At 41.0% G+C, this 20937-nt stretch overlaps 1 protein-coding gene and 1 long non-coding RNA gene across 3 annotated transcripts; both read left to right on the plus strand.

The window, feature by feature from the left end:
• Window positions 1-5030: 5030 nt before the first annotated feature.
• Window positions 5031-7309, plus strand: LOC145419604 (uncharacterized). 2 transcript variants are annotated; one of them, XM_080287731.1, is made up of 3 exons: window positions 5031-5183; window positions 5277-5331; window positions 6145-7309. In XM_080287731.1, exons 2-3 carry the CDS (start codon window positions 5296-5298, stop codon window positions 6532-6534), a joined length of 426 nt encoding a protein of 141 aa, XP_080143857.1. In that variant the 5' UTR covers window positions 5031-5183; window positions 5277-5295; the 3' UTR covers window positions 6535-7309. The 2 variants fall into 2 exon arrangements, with proteins under 2 accessions (XP_080143857.1, XP_080143858.1); XM_080287732.1 differs by lacking the exon at window positions 5031-5183 and having other exon boundaries at window positions 5190-5331; window positions 6145-6593.
• Window positions 7310-7671: 362 nt separating this feature from the next.
• Window positions 7672-9684, plus strand: LOC145419605 (uncharacterized). The gene is made up of 2 exons (XR_013900905.1): window positions 7672-7811; window positions 9032-9684. It is a non-coding gene; the product is annotated as an uncharacterized LOC145419605 (long non-coding RNA).
• The last annotated feature ends 11253 nt before the right edge of the window (window positions 9685-20937 follow it).

The following is a 20937-nucleotide window of genomic DNA, read 5'->3' on the forward strand; positions in this document are numbered from 1 at the left end:
ATTAAATCTGAATTCCCAACACTGCATGAAATCCATCTCCTCTGTGTTAACCTTGTACTCAACTCTCCCTAAAGTTACTCTTGTTTATATGCTCTAATGCTGCTGGAGGAATGAAACAAAGCCTTCAGAAATGTTTTGAAGTGGAAATTGGTTATCCCAAACTGATACTCGGCAGATTTTAGATCTTTAAAATGTAAGCAATTGTACAGTGAGGTGCAGATATAATCTGTGTAACTGTGACATCCCTGCTGGATATGACTGCAAGTTGCACTCATGTAATTCGTAGGTTTTACATGCTTGGGAATCAATATTTTTATGTCTGCAGTGAAAAAAGCACAAAACAGCAAGGTTGGCAGCCATAAATATATTTTGGCTTTCCATCATAGTGCCCTCCCACTCCCTCTGCCAATCTACTGCATTAGACTCATTAGAACAGGTCCCCAGATCCTCCTTATCTTTTATACTGAAGGATGCAAAAGGAAAATGCTTTTTTCCTGATTACTGGCACTATTTAAATTTAATGATGCCACCATTAAATCACTTAACATGTAGCATGGGTAAAGGGTTAGGGTTAGGTTAGGGTTACAGTGTCTTACATAGTGATGACATTTCCATGTAAGCTGCTGTTTTATCCACCCCACTTGAAATGAAAAGCAGAATTAAACTCCAATGGGGATAACTTGCAACACAGTCTGAAGGCAGTTTGTGAAACAGTCAAATTTTCCTTTTCTTATTTATTCATATTAATGAATAATAACTAAATAATCCTTCATTAATATGGAGGTAGTGGGGTAACCTTAGATGTTGCAGTTTGAAAAGGAACCAGCCTTTTTTGTGTGTTACTTTAATTCAATGTTTTATTTTCATTTACTTGCAGTGGGTGTAAAAGCCTACGCATTTTGTTTGAGCAAAATGTATTAGAGCCTCATCTGTAAATGAAGTGTAAAGTTTTTAACCTTTACATGTTTATCCCTCAACCCTGAACATGTAACCACTATGTTACCGATGAGACAGGTTGGCTTTTTATCATATATACATGTTTTGGATATTAGAAAGAGAAAAATTAGGCATATTTATTCACAGCTTCAGTTTGTGAATTTTTAAGCACATACCCATGTTTTAAAGACAAAACCCAAAGTTATGCAGTTGAATCAAAGGTATAAATGTGCTTTGGTATTCAAATTTCTCAGATGTTAAAATGCTGCTGGTATCACACTGGATTCTGTATAAAATCTTCAGGGACCAAAGAATACCTGCTGTAACCATACCTCTTTTGTGAGAACTTTGCAAACAGTGAAGCTGTAAAAGCAAGAGATAAAGACAAAACCAGGCAACCTGCTGCAACAAAGGAAGCATGCAGAGACAATGAGGTAGGGTAGTAGTTTTCCCAGACACTGCTCCTGCGGTGGCTTAATATCTGATAAAGAAGTAATGACTCAGTAAAATATGATGTGTCATGTTGTTCATGTCAGATTATATGCAACCAATTATTATTATTATTAGTAGTAGTAGCAGTAGTATCACTATCATGCTTCTAATTTTCTCTATTAATCTTTAAAGTAATTGTTTCTTGACTTTCACTATCACCTTTGTCCACTCCAGCACAGTTTAACAAGACATGGTGCCTTGTTATCTCAGTTGTCCTTCTACATTGAAGAAATACTTTTCACTTTAATTCCATCTTGTGCAGTCATCTATATTGGATATTCTGATCCAGATTCAGCAGCTTTGTCTCTGTGATAACACGAGACAGAAGGCTCACTTCCTTTATCACTAAAAATCAATTTATCACAGTTGGTTGTGGTGCAGCAATTCACAACCCTCATCTGTTATCTGTTTCAGAAATAGTACAGAAGTACAAATGACAAGTTGTGAGGCGGGACTACTGAAAGACAGCACTGGTGTCTCCATGCCAACCTAAACTAGTGTATTACTCACTTAGTCTGTGGCAGTAAAAGAACAGCTGTAACAGAAGCTGCTTTGATGTTTTCATGGCCTGTGACATTGCCGTCTAGCTAAGCCACATCCCCCCCCCCCGCCCCCCAGTGACCAATCTTAAGCATCTTTAATCCCATGACACTGTGTGAACTGTTCAAAATACCACATATCCTCTCCATGCCATTTGTCCCAGCTGGCGACCACCAAGATTACAGCATGACAAATAGAAGAATTGAAATTGAATGGAAAATTAACATGGCTTCTGAAGCCAGTACGGATGATGGTCCAAGCGGATGCACTATATTTAACAAAACTGAATTTAAGAGACCTACATGTATCCTTAAACACTTACATTTGTTGTAAGATTACTAAATGTCTTTTAAAGTTTTCTCTTTGGAGATTTGCTGCTTTTTCACTTATCACTTTCAGTCCAGTCCTTGAATCTTAACAATTATCACTGGATTTTGGTTTATTTGTTTTGTTATAAAAGTCACAGAATTCAAATGAACCAGTGTTGTGTCTACACATAACAGACAACTTAGCAATGAACCATTTGAAGAAACTGGACAAAAGAACGAGGACAAAAGAAAAAAAAATAGAAAAGAAAAAATAACTATTAACAGCAGATGAACAGTGAAGACCTAACACAGGACCTGAGAGATGCACATAGCTGTACTGCAGGCTGTCAAAATGTTATTCTTAAGGAAGGGGAACAGGGATAAAGATGAGATATTGTAAATTACCCAATATAGTAATATATAATTACCCATATAGGTCTTAAATTTGGATCAATCACTTTATAAATTGTTTGGCTGGTCAATCAGTACAGAAGAGGTCAGGAGAGGGCTACAACAGTGAGTCTCTATGACCATCTGCACAACATGGTAGATGCTCTGTTACAGCTCAGGACTGCATTTCAGCAAGTGGTGTCATGGATCTTGTGAAAATGAATCAAATTGTGAAAAATGCCATGAAATTCTGTTCCACCATCTAATCTAATCTGGAAAGCATCTGATTGGCAAAGTCTTAATTTTTCATCATGGCAGTGATCCCAAAGTGATCACCTAGGCCTTTGAAGTAAAAATATATCTGGATAGAAAAACATAAAATAGAACAGTTTTGCCTCTTCCAGGGTCTGAGGAATCAAAAGGAAGTCAGCATCAGAGGGACAGCTCAGGAATGTCCTAGCGGAGTAGAGTTAGCTTATATTCTGGAACAGAAAAAAAGGGAAAAAAGAAAGAAGGGGGGGGAAAGGGATCAAGAGTCAACAAAATGTAAAGGCCATGACTCAGATGTCAAGAGCAGGGAGCTATTAGTCTTCTACTCCTCAGTGATCTACCCAGTGCAAGTGTGTCACAATAATGTGTCCACCTAATATGATTAAGTCTTGCCACAGCACCGCAAAAATCCAGTTGGAAGAATACGTTTCAAAGGCCTTTCTCCCACTGGGTGACAGCGAAGCGATTCATCCTCCTACAAAGAAAATCCTTGACCAATCTTTACATAACACAGACACAAGGTTCTCTCTAAAACTGACCAAATTTATGGTAGTTGGAGTAGAAAAGCATGCCAAGTTTCTTAAATTATGCGTTTCACTTTAGATTAATAAATATATTTTTAGAGAACTGAAAGTGTCCGTATGAAAATGTTTTTTTATGAAAGAGTTGCCCAACTGTGTTGAACTGCTGTGGCCTTACACAAAATGTAAACAGCGTATACGAGTATGGCTTTGCGATGTTAGTTTTACATTCATTCATTATAGTATTTGTTTTCTGTGAATGAATGGTACTGACTTTATCAAAGTCCTGATGTTTCCTCTTGTGTGGTTGTGAAGAGTTGACATTGTTAGTTTTGCTTCTGTGACTTGCTTTGAGGGTGTCTTGCAGCATTTTCTATCATAAGTTAAATATGACAAATTAGAAATGATTAGTAATGACTCTTTCTTATATGCAAAAAAACCCCACACTTATGACAATTACATTTTTTCTTTTCTTTTTTCCCCAAGTGATAATATAATCAGATTTAAATGAGGATTTGTGTAATGTTAATGCAAATTCAAAGGAACCTGTAACAAATGAACTTGCTGGTTCAATTTAGTATGTTTTAATTCCCATTAGTTTCTTCAGAGTCATCTAAACAATATCAGGAAACGGGATTGCTCCAAACAGAGCTTGTACATTCATCTGACTTTCAAAAAATTGCCCCAGTGAGGTTATTTCCATTAATCACTTAGCATGAGTGCTTCCACTAAATAGGTTGTTGATTAGATCACTTCACTTTAGGTGTCCAAAACAACTGTCATTGTCCTGTTATCACAAAGTACAAACATGATGCACTGATGCTGTCAACCAATTTCTGGGGAATGGATCCATCTGTCTGCCATCTGCCACTGATCAGGTAATTTGTCCACTTATACTAGTTGGTAATGCTAATAAAAATGTGTTCTAGTTAGAATTCATGACAAATAATGACTCAAAAACATGGAGAAAGAATTGGGGATAAACTCAAAATGACAATGGGAAATGTCTAGATTATGTGTTCTCTTTGGAGAGTCCAAACGGCTCTTGCAGACTTCAAACTATGCCAAGTTAATATATGTTCAATATGGTATTGGAAGTTTGTACAATGGCTCAGAAAATTCCTCCATAGTTAGGCCCGTGTTATCATCATGGACACTTCGGACACGTCAAGAAGCAATCTACAGGGTGGGCCATTTATATGGATACACCGTAATAACATGGGAATGGTTGGTGATATTAAAGTCCTGTTTGTGGCACATTAGTATATGTGAGGGGGCAAACTCCTCAACATGGGTGGTGACCATTGGGGCCATTTAGAAGTCGGCCATCTTGGATACAACTTTAGTTTTTTTCAATAGGAAGAGGGCCATGTGACACATCAAACTTATTGGTAATGTCACAAGAAAAACAATGGTGTGCTTGAGGAGTTTTCCCCCTGAAACCTGGCCCCACCTTATCATGCGAATTCCTGAGGTCAGATGGCCCAGGATGTGAGTGGGCGTTAAGGCGTCTGGGAAGGTGATAAGGTGGGGCCAGGTTTCACAATGAACACACCCGAAACTCTGGCTGATTGGGACCCACACCCAGTTTCACACCTTGGCTCAGACGGTTAGAGGATCATCAGGGGGTCCTTTTGTCCCTCTGTGGGGGGTTACTCCCACTAGGTTTATATCTGGGACTCTCCACCATTTGACCTTAGAACTAAAGAAGCTTCTCGGATGGGAGGTGAAACGTCTTCAAGCAACTTAAAGAAGTCCAGACGCTTTTCTTTGCAAGCTCCTTTGACTATAACATATATTTTTATTTTACTTATTTTAGGTCTGTGAAGCCAAACTTGATGCTGGGGATTTATTTTTGTCAGTGGAGTCAAATGGTAAGTTACAATTTGTGCATTTTGTCATACTGGAAACACCACAGATTATATTTTAACTTAATAGCTCTGTAGAACAAATGATATAAATATTGTAGTGTCAGGGTACTTCTTAAGAAGTAATATTGCACTATTGATGATCGCATGCAGGTGGCATAAACTAAATATTCAGACGTGCTACCAACAAATGATTCATTAACAAAAGCAATGGAGCAGACTGTTTAGGTTGTGGTTGTAATAACATCCATAACTGCAGGTTTGTCATTAATTTATTTTCACAGGTCTAGATGATCACATGTGTCTTTGTAATTTAAATGAGGTGGACTTGGAAACCTTGCACTCTTTTGGGTAAATTGCTGTCCACTACATATACACAGAATGTGCACAGTATTTCAGATCTAAAAAGGGAGTATGTAATGGACTTGCTGGCTTTATTGTAAAAAGCCTGTTGTGTAACTTTAATGAGGCAGTTGGACTAAAGCAATATTGCTCGTCAGGGTAAACATCTGAGGAATAAGGAAATTGTTACTTGTCCTTTTACTCAGTGTTCTTTTAATCGTACGTTTACTAAAGTTTTACATCACATAAGTCATTTTCACAATCATTCTACTTTAAAAGATTTCAAGACAGAGCTTATTGTTCTCTGAACTTCCTTGTTCACTGAAAGGCAGGTAAAGTGCATCTTTTTGTTTGTTTGCTTTTGTGTGTTTGTGTTTTCTCTAAAGGGCCTCGGATGACGGTTTGCTTAAATTTGGGTCTCAAAGACTTTTTTTCAATTCTGCCTGTACTCCCCACCCCTCTTCTTCTATTGCTCAGGTTGAAGCAGAATTTGCCCGTCAGCAGCTCCGCCTGGTCCGGCCTCCGAGTCTGCAGATCCGCCTGGTCCGGCCTCCGAGTCTGCAGTTCCGCCTGGTCCGGCCTCCGAGTTTGCAGCTCCGCCTGGTCCGGCCTCTGACTCTGCAGCTCCGCCTGGTCCGGCCTCTGACTCTGCAGCTCCGCCTGGTCCGGCCTCTGACTCTGCAGCTCCGCCTGGTCTGGCCTCAGCCTCTGCAGCTCCGCCTGGTCCAGCCTCCGAGGGTTCAGTTTTGTCTGCCCCTGAGGTCTCCAATCTGTCTGTTCCTGCTCGTCCTGCACATCCTGTCCGGCCTGCTCGTCCTGCACGTCCTGCTCGTCCTGCTCGTCCTGCACGTTCTGTCCGGCCGATGACTGGACGCCGTTGCCGTCATGGACAGCCCTCTAAACTACGCCGCCGTCATGGACGGCCCCCTGTACTGCTCCGCCACCAGTGCCTCCCGCCCGGCCGGCCTCCTGACCTGCTCGGTCGCCGTCGCTGCCCCCACCGCCCACCCTGGTTGGGTTGGTTTTTTTTTTGTTTTTTTTTTTGTTTTTGGTGTTCTGGTTTGGGCTGTCTGGAAGCCAGCCCTTAAGGGGGGGGGGGTACTGTTAGGGTCCCTGGGTCGTTGACCCAGTGTTTTTGTGTTTTTGGTTCTTTGATTTTGTTATTTCATTATATTCTAGCTTTGCTTTATGGGTTTTAGGATTATTCTTAGTTTAGGTTCTCTGGGTGGGGTTTGGTTAGAGTTTTAGTGTTCTGGTTTTCTGTCTGGGTTCCATGTTGCTGTCTCCCCTTTCTGCTGTATTCCCACATCCAGTCAGTGTCTCTGTTCCCTTTGTTATAGTGCCTGCCCGTGAGTCTGTTATGTTTCCTGTTTTACTTTGAAAGTCCATGTGTGATGTTAATATGTCTGGTTTTGCTTCCTCTTGTCTCGTTAGGCCTGATTTGCCCCAGCTGTGTTTCCCTCCTGTTACCCAATCCCTGATTGCTCCCTCTGTGTATTTAAGCCCTGTGTTTCTTAGTGTCTGTGTCGCGATCTACCGTTTATTTTGCTGTGTGTTTTGTCTGTCCCGCGATCTACCGTTTATTTTGAGTTTTTCAAGTTATGTCATGTTGCGTTCAGAATTAAAGCCTTTTTTGAGTTCACGTCTGTCTCCGGAGTCTGCACCTTGGGTCCTATTCCTGCCTGCACACAGCCCCGCCTAACAAGGAGGGCTAACTAGGCTCATAAAATGCTTCGGTGATGATGTAAGTGTTCAACTGCAAAATCGAATCCTTTGTTTAAGTTTTAGGTTATCCAGTTCAACTGATGAACTCATTGAAAGATAGCTGATAAGTAAAGTCTGTCATCATATTTCACAACTGGACATTTAGTGTGGTAACTTTTACTGTGTATATTGGTGGTAGGTTGGATATCATATTCTACTTGAATGTCCTGATAAGCCCAATTCAAAATCTCCAATGTTGATGGAATTATGTATCAAAAAGCTGTGAATTTGGAGCCGTCTACATCCTTCATAAACACTGTTTAAAAAGTGTTTTTGTTTTCTTTTTGACTTCTTTGACCAGAGAGCTCTACACAAAGGAAGAGGGCAGAGGACCTCATTTTCTAAAGGAAGATCCCTCACAGACTCTCAAGACTGTGAAGGTTAGCATTGTTTCTTTTAGTAAATTTAATAATGACAGCACCACAGTGGATTTTAAATGAAACATGTGATAACATGTGTACTTCCTCCTCACCAACTGTATTATTACAAGATCTTTGACACTGGATTTGGTCTAGGTTTCAGAGAAACTAACTGGCAAGCTAGCATTGATATTATTAGTGTCTTGTGTTTATTCATGTCTTCACCAGGGTCTTTGACATTTCGCTGCTGTACTGTTCACTTCAGCTTTACATTTGATTTCTCACATTGTATATTGTAATGGCAGAGATATTAGGATAATTAAGGGGCTGCAGTGGCTGCTACCGCTGTGGGGGGCAATACTTTGGTGAAGTGTGCTGGACCCTGGAAAAGAGAATGTGTAGACTGGGTAAGCAATTAAAGGTTACTGGCCCAGAGTCATTGGGCAGCTGGGTAAAGGTGGATGTTGATATTCAGTGCCAATTATGCAACCTGTTCAGCCATGTCTATATGCTCTTTTTTTCATGCTGTTAATATAAGGGGAAAAAATAAACTCTTACTGATTAAAGAAGCATTGTCTATGGAGCCACAATCTGATCCTGTAATGTAGCTGCAGTTTGCACATTTCGTGTATTCTCAGCCACATTTGGTTTAGAGCACAGCCAATATTTAGCATAAGTAAATTTAAATTCACACACACTGGTGATGGCAAGCTACATTGTAGCCACAGCCACCCTGGGGCTCACTGACAGAGGCAAGGCTGCCGGACACTGGCGCCACCGGGCCCTCTGACTACCACCAGTAGGCAACGGGTGAAGTGTCTTGCCCAAGGACACAACGACCGAGTCAACTCTTGAGCCACGATTCAGTCATCCACCCATGTGTGTGAATGACTGAATGTGTAAAGCGCTTTGGAGTCCTTAGGGGACTAGTAAAGCGCTATACAAATACAGGCCATTTACCATTTAAATTGAAAATTTTGTTTGAATTCTGCAATTGAAGACATGCTCAGTTATTTATGAACATGGTCTTTGTTTAAAGCAAGAAATGGATTTGTAACATGGGGGTGCATATCTCATTCTGAAAAAACTTTAACAACTAATAAGTGTTACCCAAAGCCAATCACCATCAATCAAGGCATCAGTGTGGCTCTTCTTTGGAAAGACATGAATTCTTAAGCACAAGGGATATTGTGTAATTGTAATTGTGTATTTTTTATTTTTGTCTTTGAACCCTTTTATAGCCGACAGGTACTGAAGACACGTTTTCTAAGAGGATGAAAGTTGGCATTGTGATGGTGAAAGAAGACATCATCGATGTGTTGGTTGTCCTTGAGGCGGCAGTAATCCTGTCTAATCTGAGGGATGTCTCAAGTGCCATTTCCATGCTGATGGGCCTTCTTTTTGCCTTCAACATAGATTATCCAAAGGAACTTGAGGACATCTTTGAAGTCATTCAGAACGTCCTAATGAACATTGGTGGAAGTGTATGCAGAACTTTAATTGTATGCTGACAGCATACAATTGCCTTAGTGTTAAGGACAGTTTTTATTTTACTGTTTGTTTTTTAATACTTGCAAGTTCTCATTCTCACTTTTGTATGTCACTAAATGACTACACTTTACATTCCAGATTAGACAATTACTCATTTGTTCATGGTTTAAGAAACTTATGTGAACAACAATATAACGGTGGACTCTGCAGATGCTTATCTCATGCAAGTCAGTAGTTTTTCCTTTGTTTTGCAATTGAGCAGACTCAAACGAATGTTTCTGAAATATCCAGCTTATCAAATGTTTCAGAAGCATGCACTCATTTTCAGAGAAATTGGTTGTGTGGAATTTGTTGCAATTGTAAATGAAGACAAATACAAGAGTTTGATGTCGTAGTTGTTAAACTGATCTTTACTGTCACTTATCAAAGGTTTCGTACTATTTGAATATTTCAAGTTTTATGCTAACAGGTGTGACCGAGCACAACGAAGTTTAAAAAAATTTGCAAATGTAAAGAATAACTAAGCGGCCGCTTATCGGGGCCTGGAGCCTGGGGCTCGCTTGGGCCCCTTCGGAGGTGGGGTGCCCCCGGCCTCTCGGCCTGGGGCTCAGTCACTCAGGCACAGCTGGGGGCCGGCGGAGCTCATGGGCGCGTCACTGCAACTCCCCCTGGCTTCTGCTCCGCGGCTGCTGAGTGAGCCCTCATCTGGGACTCTCTTCAGCTCTTACCGGAACAGTGGCGCGGCTGCCCCTCTGTTGGTCTTCCATGGTCTCTTGTGTTCTGGGGGCCTCTGGATGTCTGGAGTTTGGATCTCCTCCATACCCGCTTCACACCCCGGAGGACGGGGCTGTGCCCCCCCCCACACTCCCTAGCAGATCATTACATGGAGAAACCTTTGGAATACAAGCGCGCTGATCCACACAGGTATGCACACGGGTGTTCACTGCTCGTAGACCCAAATTACACCTTTCTTGGCTGCTACTTCGAAGCACATCTGTCCTGCGTGCTGCACAACAACATTGAATATTTAGTATTTACTGCTGTTTACACTTAGCTAGATTAATGCGATGGTGTTGTGTTTAGTATGTTGCTTTGTTTTTTTTTCTGCTTGTTTTCTATTCTTCTCTCAACAGGTGATCCAGGAGATTTTTATTTTTTTTCTCCCCCCCTTTCTCACTGTCCCTCTCCCCTTCTGTTTTTCCTTTCCTTCCTCTTTCTTTCTCCCTTTCCTATCCCTCACTCATGTCTGTCCCGTCTGTAACATCTGAAAATAAAATATAATAAAAACAAAGATCGACCAAATGGACCAATACGGCAATGCCACGATGATCCATTTGGCAAAGTAAATCCATTGGGTATCCTTGTTGGTCTTCAGACAACAATTCTGATGGCTGAAGAACCAAATGGGACAGGCGAGGAAAAAAAAAAAAAAAAAGAATAACTTTTCTAAAATAGTAAGTGTCCCGTTGATACATTACATTAATGCAGACTTTATGTTGTTACTTTTAACACAGCAGGTTTTTTTTTTTTTTTTTTTGAAAGTCTGACAAGCTCATGCCATGGTGAGGGTTCTGTTGACCAGCTGTCCACAATTCACAAGAATCACTACTGCTCCTAGAGTATTGGTCAGAATTTAATCTTCCCCCAAACTGGGCTCAAGACCAAGTTCAAATTTATTGTTTCACAGGGAGCAACCTATGAGTTTTGATGGATTGTGAGCCTGATGAGCTACGTCACTGATTTTTCTGTTTCTCAGATGCTCATGAGTAATTGTCTTGTCATGTTCTTAAAACAAACGTTCTGCATGGATTGATCAGATGGACTTTAATGGAATCTGTGGCTTTTTTTTTTTCTTTCTGTAAACAACAAAAAATTAATTTAAAGGGATGTAGATATTTAAACCAGAGATCTAAGATAGCCCTAACAGGTAGTTTTTCTGAAATGGATGTTGGAAAGCTAAAAAAAAAATACTTAAGATGTTCAATACACATTTTTCTTTACATCCAGTCAAGCAACTCTGATAATTAAAATGAAACTGATTTACGAGTTCACTCAGCTACCTTAAGGAGCTCAGGTAATTAATAAAGTTAAATCAATTTAGCTAACAGATTATGTTAGTTAAGCTAAAATAGATTCCCAAGTTAATTCAAATACTGTAGTAGTTTTAACTAAAAAACCCAAGTCAACTGAACTTATACAAGAGTTGAAACAATAGATTATTTTAATTTAGCTGGAAGGGTTTTCCCAAGTAAAAATGACAATTAAAGGAGTTGAACTGACTAACAAATCTCAGTCAACTAAACTAAGACGAAAGTTTAGATGTGATTTTTCATCAAAATAAAATTTGGTTGTGTTACAAGAACAAACTTTATTTCTTGACTTAACTTAAAATTTTAAGGCAGCCCTTTACATCATATATTTAAGTTGAAACAAGTTATATTTTACAGTGCACCATGGTGGAACTGGACTTTGCTTCCCCGCCTCCTAACCGGCCCCAACGCACACCTGTGGCTTGTTCACGCTGATTCTGCTCTGGCTTGTAGTTAGTATTATTCCTGGCAGGCTAAGGCTGTGTCCCAATTCAGGGTCTGCATGCTTGAAGTACACATTTTAAGTGTGATTACGTCACCGCCACGGCTGTCCCAATTCGAAGTGTACTTCAAATGCATACTCGAAATGCGCCGTCGATTTCCCCAAATATCAAGCGTGGTCTGGTGCACGCATCGTGGTCCCATATATCACACAATTCATAGCGCGGCGGTGGGTGTGGATAATTTTGCTGCAAACCACGGCAGAAGGGAGCGGCCGAAGAGTGAACTGTCAAAAGTAAGTACTGAATATGATGTCACTTATTTATGTGCGAATGTTTAATAACGAAGAACATTAAAACATTGCTGTTGGCCACATGTCGGCAAAGTTGTGTGACATTAGTGATGTTTGTACTTTCAGCGTTAACTTGGTTGTAAAGCCTTTATACACACACACACACGTGTGTGTGTGTGTATATATATATATGTATGTATACCTACAACCACGATTACCGACACTAACAAGCTGATCTACAATACGGCAGCAGTGATCAGTGAGATGCTTGGCTACAAGTTGAACAGCCACAAGGGGCAGTACCCTCCATGGAGAAGGAGGCTAGAGGGCAAGATCAAAGTAGCACAGAGGGACGTTAGCCAACTAACGGAGTTGCAGAAAGGTGCGACAAATAAGGTGCCTAAGAAATACAGCAAGCTGTCCATACCTGAGGCCTTGGAAACTGCCAAGCAAAGACTCACAGCCTTGGCCAGCCGCTTGAGGAGGTACACCAGAGAGATAGAAGGCAGGAGAATAAACCAGCTGTTCTCCACAAAACCAGCAAAGGTGTACTCTCAGTGGCAAGGGAACAATAAGAGAACAGCACCACCAAGGCTGGAGACGAAGCAATACTGGAAGAGCATATGGGAGAAGGATGCAACCCATAACGGCAATGCTCAGTGGCTAGAGGATCTGAGGGCAGACCACAGCGACCTCCCTGAACAGGGTCCAGTAACCATCACAGTGGCAGATATCCAAGAAAGGGTCTCCAGTATGAAGAGTTGGACAGCACCAGGGCCCGACATGGTTCACGCCTACTGGCTGAAGAAGCTAACTGCACTCCACGAGCGTCTGGCAGCACAAATGAACCAGCTGCTAGTTAACGAGAGACACCCGGAATGGCTAACTGAAGGCTGGACGGTCCTGATCCCCAAGGACCCCAAGAAGGGACCGGTCCCCTCCAACTACCGACCAATAACCTGCCTCAGTACTACATGGAAGCTCCTGTCAGGCATCATATCGGCTAAGATGAACAGTCACATGGGTCAATACATGAGCGGGACAAAGAAAGGAATTGGCAAGAATACCAGAGGCGCAAAACACCAGCTACTGGTAGACAGAACAATCAGCCAATGGGACCCTAAGAGCCTTCATCAGGAACTCAATGGGGATGTGGCGTACAACACTAGAGGCCAACTCCAAGCCCATAGCACAAGTCACCATCAAGTGCGGGATCTACCAAGGAGATGCTCTGTCCCCACTGCTGTTCTGCATAGGCCTGAACCCCCTCAGTGAGATCATTAACAAGACTGGCTACGGATACCGACTACGGAACGGAGCAGTTGTCAGCCACCTCCTGTACATGGATGACATCAAGCTGTATGCCAAGAGTGAACGAGACATCGATTCACTGATCCACACTACCAGGCTATACAGCAATGACATTGGAATGTCGTTCGGACTGGAGAAGTGTATGGTAACAAAGAGAGGGAAGGTAGTCAGAACTGAGGGGATTGAACTACCAGAAGGCAACATTGCAGACATAGAGGACAGTTACAAGTACTTGGGGATCCCGCAGGCGAATGAGAACCATGAAGAGGCCGCTAGAAAAGCTGCAACCACCAAGTACCTGCAGAGGGTCAGGCAAGTCCTGAGGAGTCAGCTGAATGGTAAGAACAAGATCCGGGCCATCAACACGTACGCCCTGCCCGTGATCAGGTACCCTGCTGGGGTAATAGGCTGGCCAAAGGAGGAGATAGAAGCCACTGACATAAAGACAAGAAAGCTCCTTACCATGCATGGAGGGTTTCACCCCAAGTCCAGCACCCTGAGGCTGTACGCTAAGCGGAAGGAAGGGGGCCGGGGACTGGTGAGTGTCAGCACCACAGTCCAGGATGAGACAACGAACATCCAAGAATACATTGGGAAGATGGCCCCAACTGACCGAGTGCTCAGTGAATACCTCAGGCAGCAGAAACCCAAGAAAGAGGAGGGAGACGAGGAACCATCATGGAAGGACAGGCCCCTGCACGGTATGTACCACCGGCAGATAGAGGAGGTGGCTGATATCCAGAAATCCTACCAGTGGCTGGACAAAGCTGGACTGAAAGACAGCACAGAGGCACTAATCATGGCAGCACAAGAACAAGCTCTGAGCACAAGATCCATAGAGGCTGGGGTCTATCACACCAGGCAAGACCCCAGGTGCAGGCTGTGTAAAGATGCCCCAGAGACAATCCAGCACATAACAGCAGGGTGCAAGATGCTAGCAGGCAAGGCATACATGGAACGCCATAACCAAGTGGCCGGCATAGTGTACAGGAACATCTGTGCCGAGTATAACCTGGAAGTCCCGAGGTCAAAATGGGAGATTCCCCCAAGGGTGGTGGAGAATGACCGAGCTAAGATCCTGTGGGACTTCCAGATACAGACGGACAAAATGGTGGTGGCTAACCAACCGGACATAGTGGTGGTAGACAAACAGAAGAAGACGGCCGTAGTGATCGATGTAGCGGTTCCGAATGACAGCAATATCAGGAAGAAGGAACACGAGAAGCTGGAGAAATACCAAGGGCTCAGAGAAGGGCTCGAGAGGATGTGGAGGGTGAAGGTAACGGTGGTCCCCGTGGTAATCGGAGCACTAGGTGCGGTGACTCCCAAGCTAGGCGAGTGGCTCCAGCAGATCCCGGGAACAACATCGGAGATCTCTGTCCAGAAGAGCGCAGTCCTGGGAACAGCTAAGATACTGCGCAGGACCCTCAAGCTCCCAGGCCTCTGGTAGAGGACCCGAGCTTGAAGGATAAACCGCCCGCAGGGGCATGCTGGGTGTTTTTTTTTTTTTTTTTTTTTTTTTTTTTTTTTTATATATATGTCATTATAATCTCAGCCCAACAATCATGTTTTACAGTCCCGTGGTCTCAGCCTCAGATACTCAACTAATCAAAGTGATGTCATGACAAAAATGAATGACCAACAAATCATTTCTGTCAAACAAAGCTGTATGTAACGTTTCTCGCGGTTAGTATCATGGTTGCTAGGCAACCTGAACAGCGCGACGAAGGCCAGACCGTCCCATTTCACAAGCCTCTCACTTCCTCACTTCTCGTACTTATAGTACGCACCGTACATAGTACACGTATTGCACGTACTTCAAGCGTGCAGACCCTGATTTGGGACACAGCCTAAGATTGCAGGACATGTTGCTTCCTTGCTGGATCATCGTACTACCTAGCGTCAGCATAGCCTAGCTACTCGCCTCTGCCTAACAGATTGTGACACTTTATTTGGCTGAATATGACTTATATTCATATTTAACAATTAACAGGTAGCAGTCAAGAAAAAGTAAAATAACAAAAAAAATAATTCCAAGTAAAATCTCAAATCTGAGCTTTCTGAGATGCATTTAACAGTTCTCTACAAACCTTAAACTCCAGTCTCAGGTGTTTTATAAACCACCTCTCCACCTGACTGCCATTGTGAACTCCTGTGAGGACATTTCAAACTGCCTAATCACGTAACATATATGGTGTATTTTCATATTTTCAGTGTATGGAATAATAAATGAGTGTTTTGTTTGTTGTTTGAGTAAAGATGGTCCATCATGATCTTGTCCATAAAATAAGCCATTTACATGATGCAATCTCCTTGTAAGAGAAATTCAGTAGGTCTAGAAAAAAATCACTTCAGTTTTAATTGTGTATAAATGCTATACACTATCATAGTTCTTGGCAGGACACAGTGTCTTGTCCTTTTGTACTAAGAGGATAGATTTGGTTTTAGCCTTTGCTTTCTTTCTTTTTTTTTTTTTTTGGTCAGATTTGCAATTATGGCTTTCCATAGCTTACATTTAAATATCTTAGGCTGAAACTACTGGTTAAAAAATGTCAATATGAAGATGTTAGAAGTGAAGAAAATGAAGATGATTAATCACATGCATTGCCCTTAAGTCGCTGAGTCTTGACACAGGCTAAGCAATGAAGCTACGCCAGTTGTGCTAGTTTCAGTCATTATGCAAATGTACTTTCTATAAGATTGGAAACCCGCAGTCAGCTGACACAGAAGAAGTCACTTGGAAGAGTTGGGAAACGTTTGTCTGATTAAAAACATCACATCCAGATGAACAGAATCAACTTTTTGGGATTTCCTTAACTGGACGATTGAGCATGCATCAAGTCGGTGAAGCTACCATTTATTTAATCTTTTTAGTCTGTGTGTGTGTTTGTTTTTCTTTGTTTTTTTGTCATGGCAAAATGTGGTAGTACTAGCTACTGTACCAGGAATTAGCGCAACCACAGTTTTTAACACTTTGGCAGATGTTTGCTGTGCTATGAGCGTAGTGTCTTAAGTGTATGTGGCTGTATGTTACACTCTCACATGCAGCATATGCATTGTGGTTCATCACTAAAATGTATAATTTGTTTACTTGTAATTGTTTGTGGTCAACAGCACAATGGTTAGTGACTTGCTAAACAGATTTCTTTAGCTTATTAAAGTTTCATTATTTCTTCATTTGGTGTCAGGGCGTATTCAGCTGTCACTTTCTCCTTCAGAAGAAGGCCCAACTCGTAATGCTGTAGGCTATTTAGTCTCATTAAAGCCCAGAATCAAGATAAGAAGCGTTACGTTGACTGGCAGGCTAACTGTTTATTTGCATTTTTCAGTGCCACAGTATTTGCTTCTTTTTTGTGATCATTTGATCATTTTTGGAAGGAGAAAATGGTAAAAGCAGTGCAGTTTTGGTGCTAAACATTGTTTTTTAGATCCCATACAGATGTAGCATGTTGTTAGCGTTTTTGGTGCAACAAAAGAAAAATCCAGAAAGCCAAAAATGCAAAACAAAAGTGTTTTTTCAATTTGTCCATTATGTTCAGATTTTCATAAAAAATATTATAATTCCTTTGCATGTAGAGAGAGATGTTGAGCTGGGAATTGGTCTGCTGCTGATTTTTCCGGAATACTCTCTTCTATCACTTTTTTTTTTATTAAACAGATAGACACAGACGCACACACTCCAGACACATAGTCCCTCTCTCTGCTGCCAAAAGCTGTCAGGAAGATCAAAGTGGGTAAATGTGTTTGATGGAATACTCTGCTTTCTTCATTTACCACATAGACTGGCTTTGACTTGAAAGAGTTTTCATTGAAATGAACTTGATACTGGAGTGCATTTGAAACAAGAGTGGATATTTAGAGGGGTACAGCAGATAGTTGTGTGGGTGTGATTAGTGTGTGTGTGCCAGGGCTGTTCCTCAGTCCGTTCTATTATAATTTGGGGGCCCAGCTTTCAGTACAAAGCAGCACACAGAATCACATTGTGATATGAATGAGGGTTAATGTAAAATGTCAGCATTTGTTCGCTTTTGCATTTTCACTGAGTTCAACTCGCTCTTCCAGATATGTAGTCTCTCTTATCTCCATTGCATTAATTCATCTTCAAATCTTGCTATTATCTTCATTTCCATGTCTAGATGGTCCCAAAAACATGCTCAATCACACCTTCCTCCTGTCCCTAGTTACCCTCAGATGCAGATGCAACTTCACTTCCACTTAGACCACTAACCAAGACCTTAAAAAACCTGGTAAGAAAGTCTGTTGGGCCATCTCTAAGCGTAATTAAGTGGGTAGGCGACCCATGTCAGTGAACAGACCCCAACTGTTTCTTCCCTTCATTAGTAAAACCATGACATGCAAAGGAACCATGGCAACCGCCACAGAAAACTCACATGAGAAAGATAAGGATCCCTATTGTAACATTGTGTCTGTGTTTATGCAACTGAGTGTGTTATATGAGGGGCAGCCGTCTGTCAATAATGAGCCTACACTTCTGATCAATAGCTTTGATGCCTGTTAGGATTGAGTGAGGTGTATTCACCTGTTTTTCCCCATGTTAACTGAAAAATAAAGCACTGATCTTTGTTTTGTTTTTAATTAAAGAAAGTACAAATGTATTGACAAGATATGCCAACCACAATATTTACTGATGGTAGGTGTGAGTCATTTTTTAATACAATATTAAAAACTAAGTGAAAGGTAAAAGGTTAAGGTGCTTTGTGTAGCGCTGCCAGATCATCCTGATGCATCAGTTTACATCCTAAATGGACAGGCTTGTGTTTTTATCAATTCGGGGAATTCACTTGAACCCTTTTCTCTTATTTACAAGATATACACATCTGCCTGTATTATTGTCTAATACTGCAGAACAAAGTAATACACTTGGATAACAACAACATTATGTTGTCATTAAAAAAACAACTGCCATTTAGTATTTTTTTTTCTAAAACTGATTCATGAAACTGAATTTTGCTGATAAAATTTTATGGGATTCAAGAGTCCATGCTGAGTGTGAGAATAGGAATAGTAACAGAATGTAAAAATAGTAATAGAAAGAATTGGATTAATGATGTTTTTCTCTGTAAAGAAACTGTTATAAATCTAAACCATTCTATTCACCACACTATGGGCTGCAACTGCATCTAACTAGCATAGGGTCTTTGTGTCATCTATACTATAGCTATATTGCAGTTTTAATTCTTGTCATTTTATTCTAAATGCTACACCTGTCACAAATGCTACATGTTGTATTTCATTTCAGCTTGGCCCCCGCACCACTCTTACTGCAACTCTTTTGTTATTGTCGTGATGCAACCATACTCTTTTAATGGATCTTTTTCTATGTTGTTGTCAAGTTAGTGAATATCAGAGGTGTTACTGACTCAAAAAAAAATCTAACTTTTCAATTTTGTATCGAAGCCTTGGATGTAGCTGCTCCGTGCATGTCAAAGAGCCGTGAAAGTGAGTCTGAACTTGTTTGATTCCATCAGTATTTGCGATGTCTCACAAGTTTAGACGAAAAGCAATATGAACAGCTTTTAGTTTTCACTCAGATGAGTCTTTCTAAATCAATGTACATTTACCAAGCCTAAACATGTGGCTACAACAAATTTTGTTGGGGAGTAAAAGATGGTGAAAACAAGGACCCTACAGACCTCATTTACTTTTTTAATAGAATCCCTAATCAGAGATAAAAAAAATAATGGAGGCTTCAGGCTGCTTGAGTGTTTGGAGGGCTTAATGAGATAACAGAGGATCTATTCACAAACAACACCAATTTTCAGAGCTGAGGAAAAGGCTGAGATGGAGGGCCGAAGACAAACAAATAAAATGGGGGTAATGGAAATTCATTCTGGGTTTGATTTGTTCGCATAATCAACAATAAAACAAGTTTCAGGATATGTGTTGCCACTTACTGATCTGGAATCCCAAAAAATATTACGAGTTACAGCCACTCCATACAGAAGACGTATCAAACTGAACCTGTTCACTTGTAAAATCTTTAAGAAATAAGTAAACAAAAGACATGAAACTTCAAAGAATAGTCAAATACACCTGAGAAGCAAAGCAGCTTTGTTTCATTTTGAGGTAAAAGCTAATTGTATGAACATTTGCTGTACATAGCTATTTTTAAAGCCTCCACACTGATACATTTCATGCAAATTAACACCATGAAAATGACAAACACCTTACCAATACAAATGTTGACAAAAGGAACAAACTATATGTATAAAAATACAATTTGTACTTCTATTTTACACATTGCTGCTGATATTTTAAAGATTTGCTTACATCTGTGTTACACAGAAAGTCTTGAAATGTCTTAAAATGGAGTTGATTAGAAACATTTTGTTACTCTTGTGATTATTCAGGCTCCCAGTTTTGCACAGTAGCTTTGCATTTTACATCTCAGTGGTTGGTTTTACATTCCAAAATGTTCCTCTTTGATTCGGTCTCACAGCATTGGATAAATGATCAAAGCCAAGAGTTTTGTATCAGTGGTACAAGTGTATGGTGCGCAGTAGAGCAGATAAGACCAATAGTCTCTTACTTTGATTAGTTTCAATAACATCTTCCAAATAGTCTAATTGTTGTTGTTATATCTTAGTTCATTTCTGTTGATTGACCAAACAATTCTCTGACATAGGATCAGAATTATTGGTAGTGGCAGAAGTGAAGCAGGTGGAAATTTGGATGAGCATCTCTATCTGGCCAGATTGAGGTGTAGGGGGTGGGTCACACCAATCAGCATCAGGAGGGCAGAGTGTCAGAAAAGCAATGAGATTCAGAGGACACGGGACAGGGGCTGAGTGCTTTGCAGAAGAGAGGGAAGAAAATAACTGGACCAAAGCGATAATGACAGAATAAATAATAGCCTGGGAAAGTGGAAGTGATACAAAGAGTAGCTGAGTAGCCCACCTCGGAATGCAAAGAGATGAGTGAATACAAGATTTATTTAAAAGAGGATGCTATCCAAAGCTCACTGAATACTGTTTGGTAAATAAAAGCTCTGAATACATCCAGCATATATCAAAAGTAGAGGTCAGTAACCCTAATATACACAATTTTAAACTACACACTACTTTAAATTGGCAGAAATGATATCACACATCCCAATGAAAGTTTTTTTTTCAATCCCAAATGAGCCCTAACTTTTGTTTGCACCAGTTCAGAGTACCCAGTTGGGAGTTCCCAGCTTTTTAAAGTCGATGAGTGGGAGGCTCGAGGGTGCTCCATCTGAAGACTCTGTTGTCTTACTGGGAGGCTTCAACACTGACGTGGGCAATGACAGTGAGATCTGGCAGGGACTGATTGGTAGGAACAGCCTGCCTGATCTGATCTGTAAAATCAGTCTGTCAATAAAGAACACCATGTTCAAACATAAGAATGCCCATAAATGCAAGTGCACCAGGTCGTATGTTGAAGAAATCATACGCAAAGAGTGATGTGTGTCTCTACACACAACTAACTTATCCAACTGCCTAAAAATACTACAAACTGTAGTATAACTAACGTATGAAGG

This window comes from Astatotilapia calliptera, chromosome 13 (assembly GCF_964374335.1).
Source record: "Astatotilapia calliptera chromosome 13, fAstCal68.1, whole genome shotgun sequence".
Lineage (NCBI taxonomy): Eukaryota > Metazoa > Chordata > Actinopteri > Cichliformes > Cichlidae > Astatotilapia > Astatotilapia calliptera.

Coding starts and splice junctions, on each gene's coding strand:
- LOC145419604 (XM_080287731.1), top strand. CDS start 5,296: ATGCTGGGGATTTATTTTTGTCAGTGGAGTCAAATG. Junction 5,332..6,144: donor TTTGTCAGTGGAGTCAAATG/GTAAGTTACAAT, acceptor TCTATTGCTCAG/GTTGAAGCAGAATTTGCCCG.